A 23202-nucleotide genomic window follows, 5' to 3' on the forward strand; every position below is an offset into this window, starting at 1 on the left:
AGTGTGTAGATTCAGAGAAACGCAGTGTAGTATTATCACTTGATCTTATCTTGCTGAAGCCATTGTGCGGTATTTGAATGCATTTGAACTGCTCAGTGCTGATGAGCTTTGGTGTGGGATTGCAAACAAGTTGAAGCAGAACCGGGCTATTTCCTGGCGGCCACTCCTGAATAAAGAAATGCAGACCAATTATCCTTGTACGTGCTTATTAGTCATTCATATCTACTTTAGTAAAATGACTGTACATCTTTTGCCCACTTCTTAGATGGTTTCTCTCATTATTATGGAGTTGTGTTCTTTCTTTTCTTTCTTTCTTTCTTTCTTTATCTTTTTTTTTTTTAACATTTACATCTCTGGTGGATTTGGCATTCCATTTAAGTCCTAGTGGATTTGGCATTCATTCTTCAGCATGGTTTGAGAGGTTAAGGGTCTCACTCTGTGCTTTTCTTGTGAACAGCCCACTGTGCCTGTGAACGCCCTGTCCGATGTTTAACTGGCTGATCTATGGGGCCAGCCAAAGCTAACCATTTTCTGCAAAATTCCACTACTTTGGATATTCAAGCAGACCCCTAGGCCCCTCAAAGCCTGGTCACACTCACGCAGAGCATGCACTAAAGATGTAGGAGAGGAGGGCAGCCAGACACGGGAGCTGGCAGGCAGTCCTGGGGGTTCGGCGGTTGCCCGCACAAGCTCCCCGTTTGCTTTGTCTGCAGACCCAGCACCTAGGTCTGTGGGGGGAAAACTCAGTTTCTAGCTGGCTGGGAGCAGCCAGTGGAGGGGAGAGGTCTGTTTTGCCTCGGGGCACTTAGTTAAGCTACGGCGGGTCTAACCGGTTAGACCAGTTGCCAAGGTTTCAGGGCAAGTAAAGACAAAGAGCCCTGGAGATTAAGTAAGGCTTGTTGGGTGTGGTTGTAAATCAGCCGGGCCCTGCCCCAACCCCTGGAATGCTTCCCCCTTATCACCGTCCTGGGGCTCTGTGCAGCTGCCTTCCGCAGTTGTATCTGCAGGCAGCACTCCCGCTGGCCCAGCATTTTCCCCCATGCCCTCCCTCCCCCACCCCTGCCTCCCTGCTGCAGGTCTGATCTTCTGAGTCAGTTTTGCATTGAAATACACATATGTGGAGTTGCCTATTTGCAGTGTCTTGTGGGGGCGGGGGGGGGGAAGGTTCACTCAAAAAGACTCTGACTCCCGAGAAGCAGACAAGAAAGTCGTAAAGGATGAAAGAAAAAAGAGGAGGAAAGTTAAACAAAAAACAAAACAAGCCCAGGAGGTTTCTTGCAGAAATTCCAGAGGCTTATAACCCAGCTGGAACATTTAAGTTTGCTCAATAAGCAATTTAGTTTGGCAATGATGTATCACTTAATTTGGCAATGATGTATCCTTTAATTTGGAAATGATGTATCATTTAATTTGGCAATGATGTATCATTTAACTTGGAAATGATGTATCGAAGACCTTAGACAAGTCATTATAAAGGCCGTCTCATCTTTAGGCTGATGGGACCAACCCTGCCCCCTCAGGTGTATGCCCACTTCAAAGAGTCCATTTCTCAATTCCCAGGTGTTTCTGTGGATGGAAGCAGGAGTCCTGGGGTAAGGACATCTGCAGAATCCCCTTAACAGGGGCTGACTCAGCTGGGAGGAAGGCCCTTCTTCCCGCGGTTTGGAATGCCTATGTGATCGTTGGAGCCGCTGCAGCCATCTCGAGGCCATGAGGCAAAGGACCGTAGAGCTTGGCGTTGCAAGGAGGCTGCCAGCCTGGGGTTGCGTCCCTCCAAGAGAGAACACACCCTTCCCCTGTTTATGGGATTAATTCCCAATCTCTGCTACTGGAAGCCCAAAGTAATTTCCAAGTAATAAGATGAGGACACAGGAACCGTGAATGTCATGTGTGGGGTTGAATTAGCCACTTGAGATCAGTGAATCATCAAGACCAGTACAGAGCTGTTTTATCTTTGCTCCGTTCGCTGAAAAGAGTAGGGTCCCATACGTCTGTCTGCCCTTTTGTAAGGCTGTTCACAGACCCAGTGAAACCCCAAGTAGGCTTCGAGATGAGTGGGTACAAAAACTGGACATTGGCACGGTGATAACCCCGAGTTTTAGAAGAGGATCAGACCAGGGGGCATTACTGGGTGTCCACTGTGATGGTCTAATGTCACAGATGAGAACGTTGAGACGCACTCCCTGCCCAGGACATGCTCCTCGAGAAAGGGAAACACAAGCTTGGCTTCTCAGTGTGCTCGGTCTCCTGGGTACCCCGTCGTAGTCCCAGCATTTGGGGGAACTATGCCTCTCCCCTTTAAATATCCATTTCCCAGCTTTATGGGGGTGTACTGGACAAATAAAATTGTATGTATTTATGGTTTATAGTGTGATGATTTGATGTCAGTACACATCGTGAAATGACCACCCCAGTGAAGTGAACTAACACAGCCATCACCTTCGGTAGCGATCGGTCTCAGTGTACACGGTGAAAACACCTAACATCTACTCTCTCAGCAGGTGTGAAGGATTTGAGACAGTATTAGGCACTAGAATACTAGAATCACCGTGTTGAGAGGCGTCCACAACACAGTCCTCTCCTAACGGGAAGCTCATGCCCTCTGGACACCCTCTCCCCAGCTCCCTCAGCCCCTGGCACCCACTCTTCCAAACTCTGCTTGTACCAGTTTCAATTTTTTTATTGTTAGGATTCCACGAATCGGTGACATCGTGCGGTATTTTTTGATCTGCGTCTGGGTGATTGCACTTGGCATAACGTCCTCCGGGTCCGTCCGCGTCGTCCCACAGGGCAGGATCTCCTTGCTCCTTGTGGCTGAGTCGTGTTGCATTGTGTGGATGGGCCACCCATTCTTTCTCCCTCCGTCCATCGATGGACGCCTGGGCTGTTTCCGTGTCTTGGCCGCTGTGACGAACGCTGCCATGAACATGGGGTGGAGGTATCTTTGAGACCCTGTGTTCACTTGCTGTGGGCAAACACTCAGGAGTGGAATCCCTTGGTCCTAGGGTAGGTCTGTTTCTCATTTTTTGAGGAGCCTGCCTACTGTTTTCCAGAGTGCTATGACAGTGCAAGAGGGTTCCCCTTTCTCCGTGTCCTTGTCAACGTGTTTCGTCCCAACTGCCTGACGACGGGCATCCTGCCCAGTGTGAGGTCACGTCTCACTGGGGATCTCCGTCCTGCCCGCACGCGCACAGGGGGAAGGTTCCACAGCACGGCTGCAGCCACGGCTTCCAGATGATGTTGCTCAGGGAAAACTGGGGAGGCACAGGACTCAGGGTTCTTCTGTGCTGCTCTACTGCCTCGCCTACCCGTGCGACCACTGCGTGGTACCGGGGTTCGGAGCCGGGGGCCAGGGGCCACGCCTCGGAAGGGTCCCTGGAGAGGTCAAAGAGCAGAGGTGGGCTGTGCTGGGTCACGCCGTCCCCGGAGCATGGGCACACGCCTCGGCCGTAGCAGGCCCCCGTCCCCTTGGGGTGGAACCGTGGCGTCATGTAGTGGACCTTCCAGACTCTTCCGCCTAAAGACAGAAAGAGCGGTGAACACCTGACCGAAGTACCAGCCCTGGGGAAATCATCAACATCCCATCCAAATAGAGAGAGGAGAAAACCAGGGGGTTCTTGCCAAGTGTGTCTATATGGTGTGCTCCAGGCACACAGAGGCAAAGGGACTCGTCCCAAAGTGCTCGGGGAGGCTGCCTGCAGGGATGAGGCCCACATGTGCCGTGCTTTCTTCATTCTTACCCTTCCCGCTATTTTGCAATTGTTCCACATCCCCGTACTAGTTTGGGTAACAGAAGCAAATAGGACACATCAACACGGTGATTGGCAAAGAGCTAGCTGTGTTCTCAGGGGGTGCATTTGGGTACAGGGCAGATAATAAAGCCCGTCAGAGGGGGGCATGGGGTGGAGCCCTCAGATTCCCTTCCCCTGGACATGTGCCCAGCACCAGCCATCATTCTCCATGAGATACGGATTCTTCTCAACTTCTCAGAAAGAGATGTGCTCTGTGATGCTGCCTTTCATTCATAATCACGGCCAGACTACGGTGCCGGGTGCGTAGTCGAAGACTCATCTGCATGTCGCCATGGCAGGTTTTTTTTTCCCCCCCAGGGAGATGAACATTTACATTAGTAGACTGCCCTCCATGCCGTGGGTGGGCCTCACCCAATCAGTTGACGATGTAAGAGAAAGCTGACGGGGTCCCCTAAAGAGGAAGGAATGGGGCTTGCAGAGCACGACACAGGAGTTCTGCCTGACGTTCTAGCCTTCGGACTCCAGATGGCAGCATCCACTCCTGCAGGACTGGGCTGGCCCTGAAGATTTCAGACTTGACCATCCCCACGGCCACACATGACACAATTCTTGAAAATTGCTCTGTTTCTGTCCACCCGTTCGTCTACATCTGTCTTCATCTTCTGTCTCCATCTATCATCCATTATCTACCTATATACCTTTCTGTCAACTCTCTGATTATCTCTTAGTCTATTCTATCATCCATCCCTCCGTCCATCCTTGATCTATCATCTGTTTTTCTATCCATCCATCCGTCTGTCCATGTGTCTATCCATTCATCTATCCATCCATCCATCAATGCATCTATCCATATCTCCATTCTTCCACCCACCCATCCACCCTTTCCTCTCCTTCCTTCTCTCCCTCTTACCCTCCCTCCATCCTTCCCTCCCTCCATTTATCCATCCACCCACCCTCTTTCCCTTCATTCGTTCCATCCATCCATCTGTCTGTCCATCTGTCTGTCTGTCTACCCATCCATTGTCCATTCATCTGTCCATCCATCTATCCACGCTTTTCCTTCCTTCTTTCTTTCCTCCCATCCTTCCATCCATCCATCCGCCCATCCATCTATCCATCCATCCGTCCATCTATCCATGAATGCATCCATCCATCCGAATCTCCATTCATCCACCCACCCACCCAACCTTTTCTCTTGTTCCCTCCCTCCCTCTTACCCTCCCTCCATCTTTCCCTCCATCCATTTATCCATCTACCCACCCTCTTTCCCTTCCTTCCTTCCATCCATCCATCCATCTGTCCATCCATCCATCGTCCATTCATCTGTCCATCCACCCATCCATTGATGCATCCATCCGTATCTCCATTCATCCACCCATCCATCTACCCTCTTCTCTCCTTCTGTCCCTCCCTCCCTCCTCCCCCCCTCCACCCACTTATCCATCCATCCATCCACCCTCCCTCCCTCCCTTCCTTCCTTCCATCCATCCAGCCATCCCATTCTTGGTTCTGTTCCTTGGTGGGGACCCTTCCCCCTGCACCGAGAGAAGACATGTACTCACTGTCCTTCTCATGCCAGCGTGCTGCGTGGAGGTACTTCCCACAGTAATGAAAGAGGAACTCGTGTGCTGAGTGCTCAGCAGTCCCTTGAAGCAATGGCACCAGGCTACGGCCATCGATCACCCTGATTCAGGGAAGAGACAGAAGGAGGAGTCAGACCAAGGCCACTCAGCCTGCGCTGCACCTGAAAGTGAAACTCCAAGCTCGTAAGGGCCTTGGTAAGGGCAAGAGGAACAGAGATGAGTTGTCTCCCCAACTCTGTCCAGACTGCAAGTTGCTAAGCAAGAGGCATGTCACTGTTTCTAAAGACAAAGTCACTAAGTTGTGGGGTCACTTGTTACACAGAATGGCATACACAGTGTGCACACGGACACGCACACACCATTCCAACCTTGCCCGTCATGGCCATAGGACCGTATTTTAAAAAGTCCTTGATCTGAACTTAATGTACAAATGTTGTACTTTTCCTTACAGTTGTAAAACACTTTTATTTTAATTATACCCTAATTAGGATGGTTCCATATCCTGTGTCTACTTGGCTGGGTCACGGAGCTCAGGGATGTGGTGAAACGCCAGGCTGAGGACTGCTGGGAAGGCAATTTTTAGACACGGTTAACATCCACGGTCAGTGGACTCGGAGTAAAGCAGCGCACCCTTCACAAGGAAGGTGGGCCTCGCAGAATCAGTTGACGGCTGCCAAGAGCAAAGACTGAGGTTTCCCAGAGAAGACGGAAATCTGCCTCAAGAGCGTCACAGGGAAATTCTGCCTGAGTTTGCCTGGCAAAAGGATTTCAATTTCTTAGCGTCCACAGTTGCAGGAGCCAATACCTTAAATGCCTTATTTTATAAACACACAGACGCCCGCACATACACTGTTGGTTCTGTCTCTCTTATACAGGACTATTTATTTGTCCCCTTACATGGAGGAATATCAGACTATTATCAAAACACTTACTGCTTTGTTTGATCTGGGATTAGGAACAGTCTTTGGTCCTGTGCTAATATCGAAGTGATAAGTCATTTTTAAAACGTGCTGTGATGATAGCCTCATCAAGGCATGGGAAAGAGTGCACCTCAGGAAATCAGGGAAAGGTGTTTCAATGGATGAACTTCTAATGCTTTCATCCCGCCATTGTTGTGCTGAGTTATAAAATCTTACCAAAACGACAAAACGAGTAGATGGACCCGATACTTCCTTTAATCATGTTTTACTGAGTATGACTATTTTGCGGTAGGCTGTCCCCTCCCTTTGAGGATGTGAGAACTTTCTAAATGTTCTCACATTGTGGTAGGATTTCTCCCCTACGTGCAAAATAGTAAAAGGACAACTTTCAGCAACTGGGGAGGGAGGGGGTCTCATGACATGTGTACCTGTCCTGGGGTACATGGCCGCCACCCAGCTGGACCACGGTGGGGAAAACATCCATCAGGCTGGTGGGCTCGTGGATCACTCGGCCGGCCGGCAGCACCCCAGGCCAGCGGAAGATCCCCGGCACGCGGATGCCGCCTTCCCAGCCCCCCATCCCTTTGCCACCTGTAAGGAAGTGTTGTTAGAATTCTCCAGGAGATGGTCCCATCCACATACACACCTGCACACACCTGTCTGTCTCTGTACGTGCCTGGTTACCCCACACATAAACACACAGGGTGGCAGCCTGCATTTCCCAAAAACGTTTGCAGCAATAATTCCAGAACCTCGTCACTGCCCTATGGGCAGGTGGAGTCTATATGCTCTTCTTTTAAGATCTGGCAGGTCTTTGTGACCACGGGCACACACAGGGTGGGCAATGCATGGCTTCAGAATTATAACTGGGGCTGAAATTTCACACCATGCATGGTTGGTGACTCCCGTCTTCCTCTATCCTTTTTCATTCTGGAAGGAGTAGGAATTGGGTCTAGGAGCCCCTTCCCCTCCTCTCCCACCTGCTCGCCATACCATCCACCTGTTCCTTTACCCCCTTTCCGGGTTCATCTTCATTTCTGGGACCCCTAGCAATAGCTTGAGGCCCAGATCGGGTCTTCAGGAAATGCAAGTAAGTACCGATAAAGCAATCTTATGTTACAGAAGGCGAGCTGCAAACAGGGAGGGATGTGTTCAGAATCTTGCTAAATAAATGGGCTCTTTGTTGCAGTTCAAAAACTGTCATGCACCTGCCTTCCCTTTGTACTGCTGCGTAACAAGTTACGGCAAAGGAGCAACCTCCCTCCTGGGTGCTAGGTCTCCGTTCTGTATGCTGGGAGTTGGGCGTGGCTGGGTGGCTTGGCAGGTACTCCGTTCTGGGTCCCACAGTCGGAAATCAAGGGGTAGGCTGTTTGTAGAACATACCGCCGGGAACGAGGAGAAGCTACTGTACAGCTCGGGGACGTGTGTGGAGGACTGGAGTGGGAAAATCCCCTCACAAGTCATAGAAACATACACCGTGAACTCTCATTGTTCCCTGGAGCGATGTTCTACAAATTCGCTGCACATACTGAACCACGACTCTCAGGTGTGTGTAACACACGGCCCGGTTCCAGGAAGACTCTGGTCCCTGTATTTCCATCAACCAATCAGTATATTTCTGTGTGTTTTGGTTTAAAGACTCCTTATTGGGTAGAAATCGTGATTCATTCGCACGGGATTCGCGGTCAATAGCGCTAGAACTCGTGTCTGGATGAAGCCCATGTAATGCACTTACTTTCTCCACAGGACGCGTGGCAGGTGTCTTGCCTTTGGGAACAGGGAACAGCCCTTAGCACTACGGCCGGGGGGCCATTTCAAGGAGCAAAGTCACCAACAAAAAGCAAACGAAACCGCAGAAACGTGGCCACAAAAGAGACCATGAAAAGGACCCATGTCTATGTCTGAGAGATGAAATATAGGCACAGGGTTACCTCATCCAACCGTGGTTGAGAACGTGCATGGTGGGCAACTAAGGCTCTGACTGCTGCTCAAACGAGTGTAAAGGCATCGCAAGTATTGATTTGGGGGTTGGAGATAAATTTCAGCAAGTACATGACATTATAAATGTGGAATCCATGAATCATGCAATCCATGAATCAAGCAGAAAACGACTGTGTCAGACATTTAAAAAGACGGCAATATGAAGGTATCATGCCCTAAATCTCACAAGATAGTGTGGAATACAGAGACACACGTAACTAAGGTTGTAGTTACAGTGCGATGTTTGATTTAGGATGGCATTTCTTTTATTTTTATCTTGATTATTTATTTGTAGATCTCCCTCTCCTACTAAAATATAAACCCTTTAAGGGAAGGGCATGTGTCTTTTTTTCTCTCTGCTGGCACGCAGATAGGATTTCGTGTAGAGCGGCTGTTCAAGAAATCCCCCTTTGAAAGCACACACTCTTTCTCCCTTCTGCTTGCTCTCCAGGCTGTATCACTGAGAATCATTTGGTGGGTCCCACATCTGCCTCTTAACCCCCAATATCCATTGGTCTCACCTCGGAATATCCCATTCCATCCCCCCAGCTGGCCGTGTTCGTCTCTTGCCTCCAAATGTCCTCCGTGATCAGAGGTGAAATACGTGAATGTCGTGTTTTTCAAACCGTTGACTTCGAGTGCTTTAAGGATCTCACCTTTAAGAGAAACAGAACAATTCAGGACAGAGCCAATGAATCACCACCAGCAAATTCAACCTAAATTTGCCCTTTCTTGCTAGAAAGTCCCATAAGGGGACTGTGGAGTCACCATCATTGCGAATGTGGTCACACAGTGTGAACCCTTTCTGATTTTCCTGATTCCACAGGATTCAGAATCTCGTTTACAAGGGTATCACTAATACGGAAAACAAAATAAATGTCTAAAGCCAATATGGCAGCAACGGAGTGTCCACAACGGGCACTGTTGGCATATATGTCCATAATGACTGTTTGGGGTCAGAGCGTGGTAAGAACGAGTCTGATGGGAGAATCCCATCGAGATAGGAGGAACCCAGAGCTGTGAGCATCCGTCTGCATGTGTCAGCACATGGAGGCCAAGGCTCAGGGGAGCAGCGCCGTCTACAAGCCAAGCACTCGTTTTATCCATGGAGACCAAGTGCATATCTACAGCCCTGAAAGTAAAGATCTTATACCACATGGGGACCGTGCAGCACTGGAAATGCATGTTTCTAGAGCATGATGTAATCCACTCTCCTGTTTTGGGGGTGTCTGCCTCTTTACTTGGTGCACCGTAGCACTATGCTTCTCCCAGGATAAGCCCTCGCACCCTGCAAGGATTTAGATGTCTGCATTCTTTTAAGAATCTATATACACTTGAAGGGAAGGTAACAATGTATCAACTACACGTCAAAGTACAAACAAACAGAATGTACAATCTCATCGCCTCTCTCTGGGCTTTCTCAAGCCCACAGGAGGAGAGCAAGGTTGGTCTGTTGCCCTGAATGATAGAGCATTCTTGCTTCACATTCTGTAAAGTCTCATGATGGCTTTATTTTGTTTTTAAAGATTTCATGTATTTATTTGAGAAAGAGAGAGCATGAAGATGGTGGAGAAGTAGACGGAGAGGGAGAAGCAGACTCCCTGCTGAGCAGGGAGCCCCGACGTGGGGCTTGATCCCAGGACCTGGGGAGCATGACCTCAACTGAAGGTAGACACTTAACCGACTGAGGCATCCAGGTGCTCCTCATGATGGCTTTAAATAATGCGCTTTGTAAAAGGATGATTTTGTGCAGAAGTAGGCTGAAGGGGCACGTGAATAATATGGGGAAGTTTCTCCCAATTCATTGCCTTTTCTCTTCTTCTTTGCTACAGCTTGGTTCATGCTGAGGTGGCCCATGTGTTACCAAAGTTGAGCGGTGCGGCCAAGACCGGACGACGCACGGCCGTGCCTTGACTCACCTACAAGCCAATCCATCTCCTCCACATTGTCGCCGTATAAGCCGTGCTGGCTTTTCCCGAGAAACTGTTTTGTGGTCACCAGGGGAATGTGAACATGCAGCAAGGACACGAAGAGAAGGAACGGCCTGTGCTTATGCCTGAAGGAAGAAAAACATCCTTCAGACACGATGGCACCTGTTTCGACACTATCTGAGCCATCTGAGTCCTTGAAACCCATCACCCCATCGGGGCTCATTTAAGAAATTCCAAAGATGATACAGAGACTCAGGTGCTGTGAGAACTCACCTCCTCTTTAAAAATGGGATTACCTTTCAATATAGGAAACGGCCTCGCGTAGCATGTGACCCGCCGTTCTTTCCAAAACCATGGGCTGCTCTATGACGTCATGGTTTCTCATCAGGATACAGTTCCAACGACGCACAAACCCAAAGCTGGCGTACCAGGACACAAAGAAGAGGAAGACGAGGCTGGCTGCCCCCAGGACTATCTTCCAGGACACAGAGAGGAACCCGCAAGTCTTGCCAACCGCAACGGTCAGGACCCCCAGAGCCGCCACCTGGGTGTAGTGCCACAGTCTTGATCTAGTCATGGCGTCTACTTCTGGGGGCCTGCCCGGCTGACAGTCATTCACAAGCGTGAAAGGCATGCCGTAAAAATAGTCAAATCCGTGGTTCAGTGGATGGTGGCAGTGGTCGTTGCGGGATTCACAGTTGACACCCTGGTGCCATTTTCCTGAAGATAAGAGCAAGAAGTTAAATAAAAACACACACGGAGGTGCTCTGTTTGACCCCAGCCATCTTCTCAATAACTCGGATTATATAGTTACCCTGCCCTTTGCAAATACTGAACAAATGTATGGAGGTCATGAGATTAAAGGTTCAAGATTTTCTGGGCTGTTAGGAATTAAAATTTGCAACCCTAGACTACTCTGCTCTTAAATAACTCAGAAAATATCATTTGCGGATATTTCTTACTTAAAAGACAGCGCCTTGATAAAAGGAGTTGGTTCTAGAATAATCTTAAAACAGCGTCGAAGTAACCAAGTAAGCAAGAAATGCTTCTAAGAGATTTTTTTCCAAAAGCAGTAATTTTATAATATCATTGAGATGGAACATGAGAAAGTCCATGTATCAGATTCTAGGAGAATGATACAAGAATTGGGTTCTCTCCAGACGCTCAGCCAGGTTACATTTAGCTACAAAATAGGACAGTAAAAGGGTCCAACATACTAGTCACCATAATTTCCAAGGACAGACATTAAACGGGGTCCCCGCCCTGGTCTTCCCTCCCATGGCTCACAAAGGGTCTTCAGAACCTGTAGGATTGGTTCTAGTTCCAAGCCCGAAGACATCCCTTTCTATCCCTGCTTACATTTAAGGAAGTGAGAATGTCGGGATGGAGAGAAACAGGTGGAGAAGGGACGTACACAGGAGGGTCTCCATCTTGTCCACTGTCCACCGTTTGGAACGTGAAGAACGGCCTTGTCTAAGTTTAGATGGGGTGTGTGCACCAGGAGAATAAAGACTCACAGAAGGAACCGATGCACAGGTCTGCAAGTCCAGTAAACACAAAATGAATTCACTTACCTAGTTTGAAACACAATTCCACCCACAGAGTACGAGATACATGGTGGTCGTGGGCTCAAGGACATTGGGTCGTTGACCCAACGGTGGTGAGTTGGTAATGGAAAGTTCCAGTCAATTGGGGTGGGTATGAAGCTCTGCTCGACTTCTCAGGATTGAGAAGAGAAATACAAGTGATAGAGCAGATGTGTACAAAGTCCTTGAAAATGCCCTTGAAAATGGGATATGCGATATGCTGAATATCTGTGTCTCCCTAAAATTCCTATGTTGAGACCTGACCATGAGGGTGATGGTATTTGGAGGTGGAACCTTGGACAGGAGATCAGGTCCTCAGAATGGAGCCCCCATGAATGGGATCAGTGCCCCCAAAGAGACCTTCACGCCGCCTTCTCACAGGTGAGGACATGGAGAGAAGCAGGTCGTCTCTGAAGCAGGGCGAGGTCCTCACCAGACATGGAGTCTGGATCTTGGACATCTCAGCCTTCAGAACTGTGGGAAATAAGTCTACATAATCTCTACGTCTGAAGTAGCAGGAAATTTTAAAAGGGGGGCGGAAGGGGTGACTATCCCGTGTCCAACCCAATCACCACCCTGACAACGTGGGGTTGTCACAGTCCCCTCTGAACTCAACAGTGACTCTGAGTGTAGAAGAGCTGGTGAGGAATTGAATGGGACCCCCTGCCCACAGACCCGATCAAATCTTCCCTTGACCAAGGGGTTGGGGAAGATGCCTTTGTCATCTGGCCTTTGAAATTCCTGTCAAGACGGGACACTACTTCTCGTCATCTGGCCTTGGAGATTCCTGTTAAGAGGAGACACTACTTCTAAACACACAGGCTGAGCAAGGAATGAAAGTGTTCCCAAGCATCTGGTCCACGACAGGTGGGTGCCCATCTGTAAGGAAGCCACCTAGCAGGTGTCGGAGTGCCGTTCTCAGACAGGGGATCTTACGAGGTTGGCCCCTGACTAACGATGTGCAAGAAATCAGCTCTCCAGAGGATTTCCATCATTCCCTAAATAATAAGTGTCTAAATGTTTGCATGACGTGGTTTTGCCGAATGCCTGCTTTCCTTCTGGAGGCTGGGGTTTTGGGGGGGGGGTGCCAGGTGGCAGGTGTCTAGGAGACCAGCCCCTAATACAAAGCCTGGGAATGGAAGGAAAGAGGCAAATCTCCCAAGAGGTTGAATTCAAACGGCTTGTCCATGACAGAAGTTCCAATGGTGTGACTGAGCCAAGAGAGATCATATGGGATCAGCACCCAGTTTTGGTTCTGACATGTAACTTTTTCCCCTTGTAGGGAAACAGGCCGATCCTCCTGCTCCCTGAATGGTATGAGTACCTATAAGGCCGGTCGCATAACCTTGCTGCTGCAGGATTCTGGCAAACGTGGTTTCATTCGCGGGGAGTCCGCCCGACCCCGCGTTCCACTGGAGGGCGCGGTACCCATCATCGGCTTCCATGCCTGCAGAGCAGAGCAGAGAGCAAGCACTCACTCTCCCTTGACTACAGAAGGGTTCTTGTCTGGGGAGGAAGCTGGCCCTTCACCCTGTCTGGGGTGGGTCTGGGTTGCACAAGTGCAGGAGGGGTGCTACTGGCATCAGCTGGGGGAAGCACCCTACAGTGCCCAGGTTGCCCCCACCATAGAAAATCATCCAGCCCAAATGTCAGCAGTGCTGAGGTTGAGAAACCCTGCCTTGGCATGAGAGAGTCTGTCTGTTTCTCTCTATCATCTTTCTATCCATCCATCCATCCGTCTCTTCCCACATCTATTCATGTATCTTCTATCTAATGATCTATCATCAACTGCTTACCTACTTACCTATCCATCCATCCCTATATCTATCTATCTATCTATCATCTAACTCTATCCATCCATCCATATATCCACCCACCCATCCACTTGCCCACCCATCTAGTCATCTATGCACCTATCCACCCATCAATCTACTCATCTATCATCTATCAATCTATTATCTATCTATCTATTATCTAACTCTATCCATCCATCCATATATCCACCCACCCATCCACTCACCGACCCATCTAGTCACCTATGCACCTACCCACCCATCTATCAATCTATTAATCTATCTGTCAATCTATTATCTATCAGCTAACTCTATCCATCCAACCACATATCCATCCACCCATCCACTCACCCACTCATCTAGTCATCTATGCACCTATCCACCCATCAATCTACTCATCTATCATCTATCAATCTATTATCTATCTATCATCTAACTCTATCCATCCATCCATATATCCATCCACCCATCCACTCACCCACTCAACTCTTCATCTATGCACTATCCGTCCATCTATCAATCGATTATGTACTTATTATCTATCTACCATCTATCTATCTATCTATCTATCTATCTATTGTCTGTCTATCTATCTATCTATCTGTATCTTCTATCTCGGTATTTTCTGTCCATTATCTATCTATGGCAGTGGTTCCCAACCAAAAGTAATTCTGCCCCCCAGGGAACACTTGGCAAATGCCCGGTGACATTTCTGATTGTCAAAACTCGGTGGGGAGAGTGGCTGCTACTAGCATCTTGCACATAGAGACCTGACTCCCAGCACCTCAGAATGTGACTGTGTTTGAAGATAAGGTCTTTAAAAGAGATAGGGTCTTTTAAAGAGGTAAAAAAGAAGTCACTGGAGTGGGCTCTGATCCCATAGGACTGGGGTCTTTATAAGAAGAGCTATAGACAGACGACCACATGAGGATAGGGAGAGTAGGCAAAGTCTATATGCCAAGGAGAGAGGCCTCAGGGGGAACCAGCCCTACCCTGGATCTTAGACTCCCAGCCTCCAAGATGGTCAAAAAAGTGATCTGTGTTCTTTAGGCTGGTCCATCTGTGGTATTCTGTGCAGCAGCTCAGACAAACTAAGACGTCAATATTCCAATATGTGAATATACCGGCTACTTCACCCCCTCTTCCACTGATGAACTGTGTCCGTGTTTGCAACGTACATACGTGCAGACAACGTACAGTGCTGCTGTGAACGTTCTCACTGCATCTTCTGTCGAACTTGCATGTGTGTACATGTTGGGCGCCTCCTTAGGAATTGCTGGATCATGGGTGTGCGCGCTTTCAGCTTAAGCAGACAGACAACCTTATGCATCTCACGAACCTTGTCCCTTTCTGACTCTGTCCCTCCTGCTTTCCCCTTAGAAGGACCTTGCTGATGACACTGGGCCACCTGCATAATCTAGGACAATGTCCCCATCTGAAGATCCTTCACCTAATCCCAGCTTCAAAGTCCCCTTTGCCATATAAGGAATTAGGATGTGGGATCTTTGGGAACCATCCTTTAGCTCCCTACACGCTCACCCAAAGCCTATCTGAAGTCATGACTACACAGCCAGATGGACTAAAATATTTAAACAAATAAACACAATGTCAACGATAACCAGCTTCCCTTGCAGAGTTCCCGTCTCTGAATTCCCAATCAACCCAATCATCACACGACTACCGAAAACACAGCAGTCTTCATGTCAGTTCGGGGAGGGGGGGGGGATGCCACTACAGATTATATGTGCACCGTTCTCCCTGGATCTCGACCATCGCTGATCATATTGAGGACAAGTAACGAGTGGACGCAGATGTGCCCCCTTCTCGGTCGTCCCCGCAACACTGACCTGATCTGAAGGAGTGCCTCCCCGTGAGGAAGGAAGATCTGCTGGGGGTGCAGAGGGGGGCGGCCGCCAGGTGCTGGGTGAGCCTCACGCCTTCCTCTGCAAGCTGGTCGATACTGGGTGTCCTGAGCAAACCACACACAAACATCCCCGTCAAGACAGCCCTTACAGGGATCGCTGCACCAAAGGGCACGGTGCGGAGTACATCAGTGTTTCTTGAGGGTTTTACCGTTAGTTGCATATGGTGTCTTGCAAAGGCAGATGAACCCATCCCCAAAACAACCAGCATGAGCACATGCACTGAGGACCACTTGCTGCAAAAGGGTCTGAGCCCTTGTCCCGGGGTCCAGGGCTGCAGCCCAGCCCACTGCACGCATAGCCACCCTCTGAGCCCACTTGTATCACCCGGAGGTCTTGTGGGCAGGGAACAAGCTTCTCCAGATGCTGTTGCTGTGTGTAGGGGTAAGAGTTGCACACCGTCTTGGTCCTACTGTCTACTTCTGTCCACCAGGAAGCTGTAGCCACACCAACCTACTGGCTTGCAAACGTGGGTCCCTTACAGCTTGCTACCCTTCGCTCCTCTGTGAGCACGCTCTAGTTCACAAATGGGAAACGGTCTTCCCAATCCAATGGGGAAGGAACGCCATGCCTTTCCTGCTTGTACCACCAAGTTTCCATGTGGATGAGTTAAATGGCAGAGGGCAAGTGGATTAAAGAGACATGGGAAGACATGAAGAGTGAAGCCACTGGCCAGAATAAAATCTGTGAGAGCCGATACCTAAAACTTCCTCACTGGGCAGGTGTTCCAATGGCCCAAGGTCAAAGGCATCTTTGGAGAGGACTTGAGGCCTGGCTGGAAGCCTTCCCGGTTGAGTATGAGTGTTGGGGGAGGGTGCTGAGGGAGTTGACAATGGTCCACAACTATTATCTATGGGGGAGAGGAGCCTCAGTGTCCCTGTTCTCCCAGTGCCCTGGGAGAAGCACTCAGACATGACCATGGCTTTGCTGAAGGTCTGGGCAGGCCCAGGCTGAGTCATAGCACTAGTAGATGCTGCCTTCTGGGACACAAGCCTCTTCCAAAGCCTTGTGACCCAGAGGAGCCCTGTTCGTAAGTTTTGTGGAGAGAGGACAGAAATACGATGACTCCTGATGGAGCTGTGGGTGAACTAAAGGACTTCTGGGAGCCGGTGGGCATCCCAAAGTCGTAGTGTGGGTTTTCAGGTTCAAGAACTTCAGATGCATCAAAACCATCGCCAAGACCATCCTCCAAAGGTTGCGGTAAATGCCTTTCTTACTAACTCAGATAGGTGTAGCCAGTTTTGAAGGACACATTTTTCGTTTTAATTGTTGCTTTTGTTTGGGGTGAACACAGTACGTGTTGTCTTAAAAAAATGAAAAATTACAAGTGTATTCTTCAAAATCCTCGAAGGTGGTGAAACACCTTCAGGGGCAGAAGGACAGTGTTCAAACTCTATTTGGTATAATTGCATGGGAGGCCAGTAAATAACTTGTAAGTTAGTGTAGTAATATAATAAATATCTTTGGAGATCATTAAAGTGAAAAGCTGCATTTTTGGAATCGCTGCATTATCTTTAGACCCAATGACTTCTCAGTCAGCAGAATGATCTCCCCATTTGCAAGGAGACAAGCAAAGCTGGAAGACTGAGCCACTCATCCCTGGTCATGGAGCTAGAGAGTGCCAAAGGAGGGTTTAACACCTCCGTTAAGTCACACCTTATCCATGTGACTTAAAAAATTCCACCGAGGGTAGCGTTCTGGGGGTTGTGGGACAACTATGTCCGTCCTCAGGCTCATATCTTCCATTAAGCATGGATTTTATGATCGTTCATAACCACCTGTCCACTTTGGGACCACTAAAGCTTTTTTCCTAATGGCTTTGTTCCTATTTAAAGATAGAGCCCCTCACCCTCTTGTGTGCAAGCTGTTGTCTGTACTCATTCAGCCGTGGCTTCCGGGCCCGTCCTGCATGCCCAGAAACCACAGCTGAGGTCAGTATTTCAGACACCTGCTGCTCCGGGCAGCTGCTGGGGCCCTGCCATGCCTCTGTTTTCAGAGAACAGCTGTGTCAGTCAAGACCGTTCTGGCCACTTTGCTCATCTTGGACTTTTTTTTTAAAAACTGCAATATAAATAAAAATCCAAATACAAATGCTGTTATTAAAAATCACCCGTTCTGTACTCATGCTGGTTGTTTTCAATAACCCAACTGTAAAAGTTTACTTTTTTAAAAAAATTAAACTACAAACACGAATTGTAAGGGCTTACAGGATTCGACCAATGAAGTATAATTATATTAGCTCTGACCTATCTTTCAGGCTACAAAAGTTCTATCTCTAGCTTGACATCTAATCTATAATGTACCAACCTACCATCTATCCACCCATCCATCCATCCATCGTCCATCTATCCATCCATCCATCCATCATCCATCCATCCATCATCCGTCTATCCATCCATCCATCCATCGTCCATCCATCCATCCATCCATCCATCGTCCATCCATCCATCCATCCATCCATCATCCATCCATCGTCCGTCCATCCATCCATCCACCCATCCATCCATTGTCCGTCCATCCATCCATCCATCTATCCACCCATCCATCCATCCATCATCCATCCATCCATCGTCCGTCTATGCATCCATCCATCCATCCATCATCCATCCATCCATTATCCATCCATCCATCGTCCGTCCATCCATCCATCATCCATCCATCCATCGTCCATCCATCCATCCATCCACCCATCGTCCAACCATCCATCATCCATCCATCCATCCATCATCCATCCATCCATCCATTGTCCATCCATCCATCCATCATCCATCCATCCATCCATCCATCATCCATCCATCCATCATCCATCCATCCGTCCACCAATCCATCCAACACTTGTCTGTCTAGCTATCTCTCTTCTATCAAGTATTTATGTCCAACAGGTGTCTTCATGATTATCTACATTGTGGAACAGAATGAAAAATACCACAGGTTTCAACCTCGGCACAGATATCTTCTCCTGCGGAATCTCATTCCTCCACTTGGTAAAAGATACCCTAAGACAGGAAAAATGCTCCTGATTTTAAATTCTGTGCTTCTCAATCAATTTATGTCATCTCCTTCTTTCCCTAACCAAGCTGACTGGCAAATATAATCCCAAAATATTACTCTCAAGTGCCTTTCATTTTTTTATGCATTCTTTCTCTTTTAAATAACCCTCTGGCCTGTGGGATCAGATATTTTTATTCTAAAAACAGAGGGAAAGAATGGGAGTGTCTGAAAATGATACCAATATGCTGAGAAACAGCCCAGTGACACTCACAAAAGGAATGGACAGGCAGGGCATGTATGAGATTTTCCTGAAAGAAGACGTATCTTTTCTTCCTATTATGCTAATAAAACAAGCAGGTTACACATGTAACACAGACTGGTTTCCATCATTAACACATGTCTGGGGCGAGGAGAGGGGTTCACTTCCATGTTTTGCATCATGGTCCCAGAAGGAAAGGTGGAGATCATCCAAAGGCTTTATGTGAACAGGGGAAACTGAGGCTGGATGTATGACTGGTGGCACAGATACTCAGAAGCAGGGTTAGGGCTGCAGAGCCAGTCCTGGGGCTCCCTCTTCTGTCCTGACCTCCTGTTCCACCGACCCTCGGTGACTACACATTCATGACACACCTCGCGGGTTCTCGACTTCCCTTTCTTACGAAGCAAGATATGAAACACAGACCCGGTGTGTCCCACATGAGCGACCGGAGTGACTGTAAACAAGGGTGTCTGATGCCTTCTAGGGTATCTAGGCTCACACAGCACATCCCTTGTGCTGGAAAGAATTCTATGGGACACACTCGTGAAGAACGGCTTATGTGCTAGAGGAGTCGGAATGATTTCATAGCAGATCTCCAAAGGATGAAGGCACGGATGCCTTAGAGCATGTGCAGTCAACTCTCCTCGAAAGCCAAGACGGGGTGTAGATTTCCCTAAACCGGGTGGTTCTTACGCCTTCTACCTGTCAGCCTTGATGGCTTGCTCGGGCAGAACCGTTAACGGGAAGTGCCCTGCTCGTGTTGGGGTGGGTGGACGTGCCGTGGAGACAACATTTTGAAGACCAGGAAAGTGTAGTAGGTCTGGGCAGAAAGCCCGCATTCCTCATAGGCTGATTGCAAGGGGCATGGACCCTACATGGGTAAGGGGCGCCCTGCAACCCAAGGGGCCAGCTGGCTCAAGGTCTTCATCAGTGAGTCAATGCATTATATTAAGAGAACATCTTTGCCGCCTTTAGGATGCCCCCAAACACCCTCCTTGCCCTCGGCCTGTATTTTAGTTGGAAGGAGAAACACTGGACATTAACAACATGGGTGCTGCCTCCCAGCAGTGGTATTGGGTATGGAATCCCAGTTTCTCAATTAATTTCCCCGCCTTAAGTTTTCTTAACCCACACCCGCAGGCTGCAGGAGGTCCTGAGGGGTTAGGAATTCATCCTATGAATCTTGGGAGACACGATTCAGTCCATTACACAGAGTGATGGCTGAGAGAGGGCAAGACGTGCTCTTGGGCTGTGAAAATATCCTAAAACGCATCGTGGTGACTTCTCGGAAGCTACCAGAAGCCAAAGGATTGTCCAGTTTCGTCGGGTGAATGGTCTGTCCCGGCAGGTATAACAGGGCAGGCTCAGCGTGGGGGGAGGAAGGTCCCTGCGTACACAGGGCAGTGTCTGCTGCTGTTGGAAAGGTCGTGAACAAAGGGGGTGGGCCCGGGTCTGTCCCGGGCAGTCCCAACGTGGACTGCTAACGCCAAGACAGATCGTGTGATGCTGCCCTGCTGCTCTTTCTAAAAGAAAAGGAATGAGGTGCTTCATTTCTCCTGTTGCACAGATCACGCAAACACCATCGTGCACACGTTTGCCAGGAGGGAAGACGCAGGAGCCTGTGTACTGTGAATACTGAGGTCCGCTGAGGTCCCCACAGTGAGTGAGTGGCAGCCTCAGGGGCACAGCTGTCCTATCCTAATCCCCGGTATTTGTGAATAGGACCTGACTTGTAAACGGGTCTTTACAGGTGTAATTAGTTAAGGATGGAGGGATGAGGTCATCCTGGATTGGGGTGGCCTTAAAGCCAATGACAGGTGTCCTCGTAAGAGACAAAAGACGAGACACAGACACAGAGGAGAAGCCACGGGAAGGCGAAGGCAGAGATGGGAGGGACGCGGCCACCAGCCTAGGGACGCCTGGAGCTCCAGAAGCTGGAAGAGGAGGAAGGACCCTTTCCTGGCACCTGTGGAGGGAGTCCGGCCCTGCCCCGCCTGGATCTCAGCAGCCCGGCCCCGCCTGGATGTCAGACTTCCCGTCTCCAGAACTGGAAATAAGAAATTCCTGCGTCTCAAGTTACTCCGTTTGTGGTCTTTTGTTCAGGCAGCCCTAAGGAAGGACTACACCCACCCACCCGAGTGCCATGGGGTTTGAACATGTCCAGTTAAGACCCAGCTTCCCGGTCAAAAAATAATTTCTTGGGGGTTCACGTCTGATGCGCTGGGGGCTTTCCCACTACAGGCAGATTTCAAATACATCATAAACCAGATGCATCCACTTACACACACACACACCTAGGACCACCAGCATCACCAGCACGTTATACCTGAGCGTATGGTTCCCATAGCAGCCAAGATCCCCAATGCCAAGATCGTCCGCCATTATCAGTAGAATATTGGGTTGAAGGGCATTTGCTGCTTTGAACTCAGAAATCCTCGGGACAAAACACAGAAGGAGCAGACCCCACAAAACGTCCCTGGAGAGACCAACAACAAGGCCCAAATTAACGCCCAGGATCTGTAATGTTCAGCGGGCATTTCCAAGCGCAAGGCACCTGCGTTTGCCCTAAATCAGGATTTACCTCCTCCCCACCTCCTTGGTCCGTAATCCTGCTACTTCTGTGGGGCGCTCCTTAAAGGGCAGATCGGAGGGCCGAGCGCTTGTGTTCCAGGGCGCGCTTTCCCGCCTTTCCCGGTGCAAAGGCGGCCAGAGCGCGCCTTCCGTCCCCGGAGGGGCCCCACAGGAGATAGGCGGACCCAGAGGGTCGGAGCAGCGGGGGACAGGCATTTTAAAAGGAAGAATGTGGGATTCAGGGCACCCCGGCCACGACAGGGAGACAGGGCACAGCAGGTGGGACCCCGTAGTAACAACACGGTCTTGGAGCGCGCGTGGCCAGCAAGGCCCTCGCGGGGCGCGCTAGGGACCGCGCGGGAAAGGGATCTGGGGCGTCCCGGACGCGGATCTCCGGCCCTGCCCGCCCCCTAACCGGGGGGGACGCAGGGCCTGGGGCGCCCAGGTCCTCATTCCTGGTTGGCAGCTCGAGCGTGCCCCGGGGTCGCCCCGGAGGGCCCCCACTGCCGTCCTGCCCCCTGACTGCGCCCCGGTGCGCCAGCAGTCCGGAGCAGGGAGGCAGGGAAGGCCCCAGCCGCACAGGGCGGGGGCAGAGGCGGAGCGTCCAGAGCGTGGTGGAGAGGGGGAGGAGGGGGCACGGCCGCGCTCCGGCGAGGGGGTCTTGGGGAACTGGCCAAGTCTTAGCGCTGGGGCCAGGGCTCCGCTCCGGATGTGGGGGTGCGCAAGGCTCCGCTTGGGCAGGCCGGAGGCTGGAGCGGGGCTGGGCGGTGTCAGAAGGAGGAAGCCGCGCGCTCTGGGAGGCGGGGAAGCGGGTGCTGGACCGGACGTGTCTCAGCGTGGGGGAGGGTGCGGCCGTGCTGGGACTTGAGGGGGGGAGGAAAGGAGCGAGAGTGGGGTTGGGGAGACGTCGCGGTGGTGTTAGGGGTGCGGAACCAAGGGGGGGGCACCGGGCGTGTCCTAGAGAGTGGGGACTGGGGACACGGCCGCACTCCGGGGGGTAGGTGGCAGGGAGCGGGAGGGCGCGTGTGCCGGACCGAGGGGGCACGCGGCAGCGCTCAGGGGGAAGAGGCTGTTTGGGGGGCCTGGTGCTGGTGCTGCTGGAGGAGGGGGTAGTCGGGATCGAGGGAGCGCGTCCTACGCAGTGGGGGATGGGGACCAGGCCTCGCTCTGCCGGGGCGTGGCCTCCGAGCACAGCCCGGCGGATCCCCTTCCTGCCGCCCGCCCTCTCCTCCGTCCAGCCTCCCCTCTCCTCCCGTCCGGCTCCAGCTCTCCGGCCCCGCGTCCCTGCGACGGCGAGACGGCGGTCGAGCTGCATTTTGGTGACTCCAAGGCGCACACACCGCCCGCCCGTCCCGGGGGCCACTGTCGCCCAGTGTGCGCCTCCCCCAGCCCTCATGCCCGCCCCGAGTGGGGGCCGCGTCCTGGGGCCCCGCGCACCTGGCAGCGGCGCGTCCCCTCGGAGCCCTGGGAGCCATGGCGGCGCGCGGGCCGGGCGCACAGGACCTTGCCCCCAGCGCGCGGAGCCCGGACCCGCCCAGGCAGCGGAGCCCTCCGGGCGGTGGGGCCGCGTCCCGCCCGGATCCGTTTAATCTCCTGTCGCCCCGGGCCTTCCGGGAACGGATCTTGGAAACCGGTTTTCCCGAGTCTCCGGGCTTGCACTGCCGGGAGACGATGAGGAACCCGGGCTGGATCTGGGCTGGATCTGGGCTCGGGGAACCCCAGCGGTTTCCAGCAAGTTCTGGAAAGTTCTGGGGACTGCTCCCGTGCGGTCAGGCGGCTTGGATGTGAATTCTGTTTCACTAGGGTCCGGGATGCCATCCCCCTTCTCTATGGCCAAGGTGGGGGCAGGGGGCAGGTGTGAGCTAGGCTAGTTAGACCCTCACCCACAGGACTTGACACCATGGGGTCTGCCTG

The 23202-nt window shown here is 50.8% G+C and overlaps 1 protein-coding gene across 4 annotated transcripts; it reads right to left on the minus strand.

The window, feature by feature from the left end:
• Positions 1-1366: 1366 nt before the first annotated feature.
• ARSD (arylsulfatase D) lies at positions 1367-22923 on the minus strand. 4 transcript variants are annotated; one of them, XM_080795030.1, is made up of 10 exons: positions 22726-22923; positions 21044-21193; positions 15393-15514; positions 13077-13199; positions 10463-10886; positions 10155-10291; positions 8757-8891; positions 6684-6846; positions 5315-5436; positions 1367-3517 (listed from the first exon to the last, which is right to left on the minus strand). In XM_080795030.1, exons 1-10 carry the CDS (start codon positions 22761-22763, stop codon positions 3159-3161), a joined length of 1773 nt encoding a protein of 590 aa, XP_080651156.1. In that variant the 5' UTR covers positions 22764-22923; the 3' UTR covers positions 1367-3158. The 4 variants fall into 4 exon arrangements, with proteins under 4 accessions (XP_080651156.1, XP_080651158.1, XP_080651157.1 ...); XM_080795032.1 differs by lacking the exon at positions 22726-22923 and adding an exon at positions 21299-21388; XM_080795033.1 differs by lacking the exon at positions 1367-3517 and adding an exon at positions 4022-4203 and having other exon boundaries at positions 22726-22870.
• Between the last annotated feature and the right edge of the window lie 279 nt (positions 22924-23202).

Source organism: Martes martes (assembly GCF_963455335.1).
Source record: "Martes martes genome assembly, chromosome: X".
In the NCBI taxonomy this organism is placed as follows: Eukaryota; Metazoa; Chordata; class Mammalia; order Carnivora; family Mustelidae; genus Martes; species Martes martes.

Bases quoted from the DNA above. Each gene is read 5' to 3' on its own strand.
- ARSD (XM_080795030.1), bottom strand. From the start codon at position 22,763: ATGGCTCCCAGGGCTCCGAGGGGACGCGCCGCTGCCAG. The intron at 15,515-21,043 runs GTATAACGTGCT...TGGTTTGCTCAG, and splicing joins TATGGGAACCATACGCTCAG to GACACCCAGTATCGACCAGC. The intron at 5,437-6,683 runs GTACACATGTCA...TCCCTGAATCAG, and splicing joins GGCCATGTACCCCAGGACAG to GGTGATCGATGGCCGTAGCC.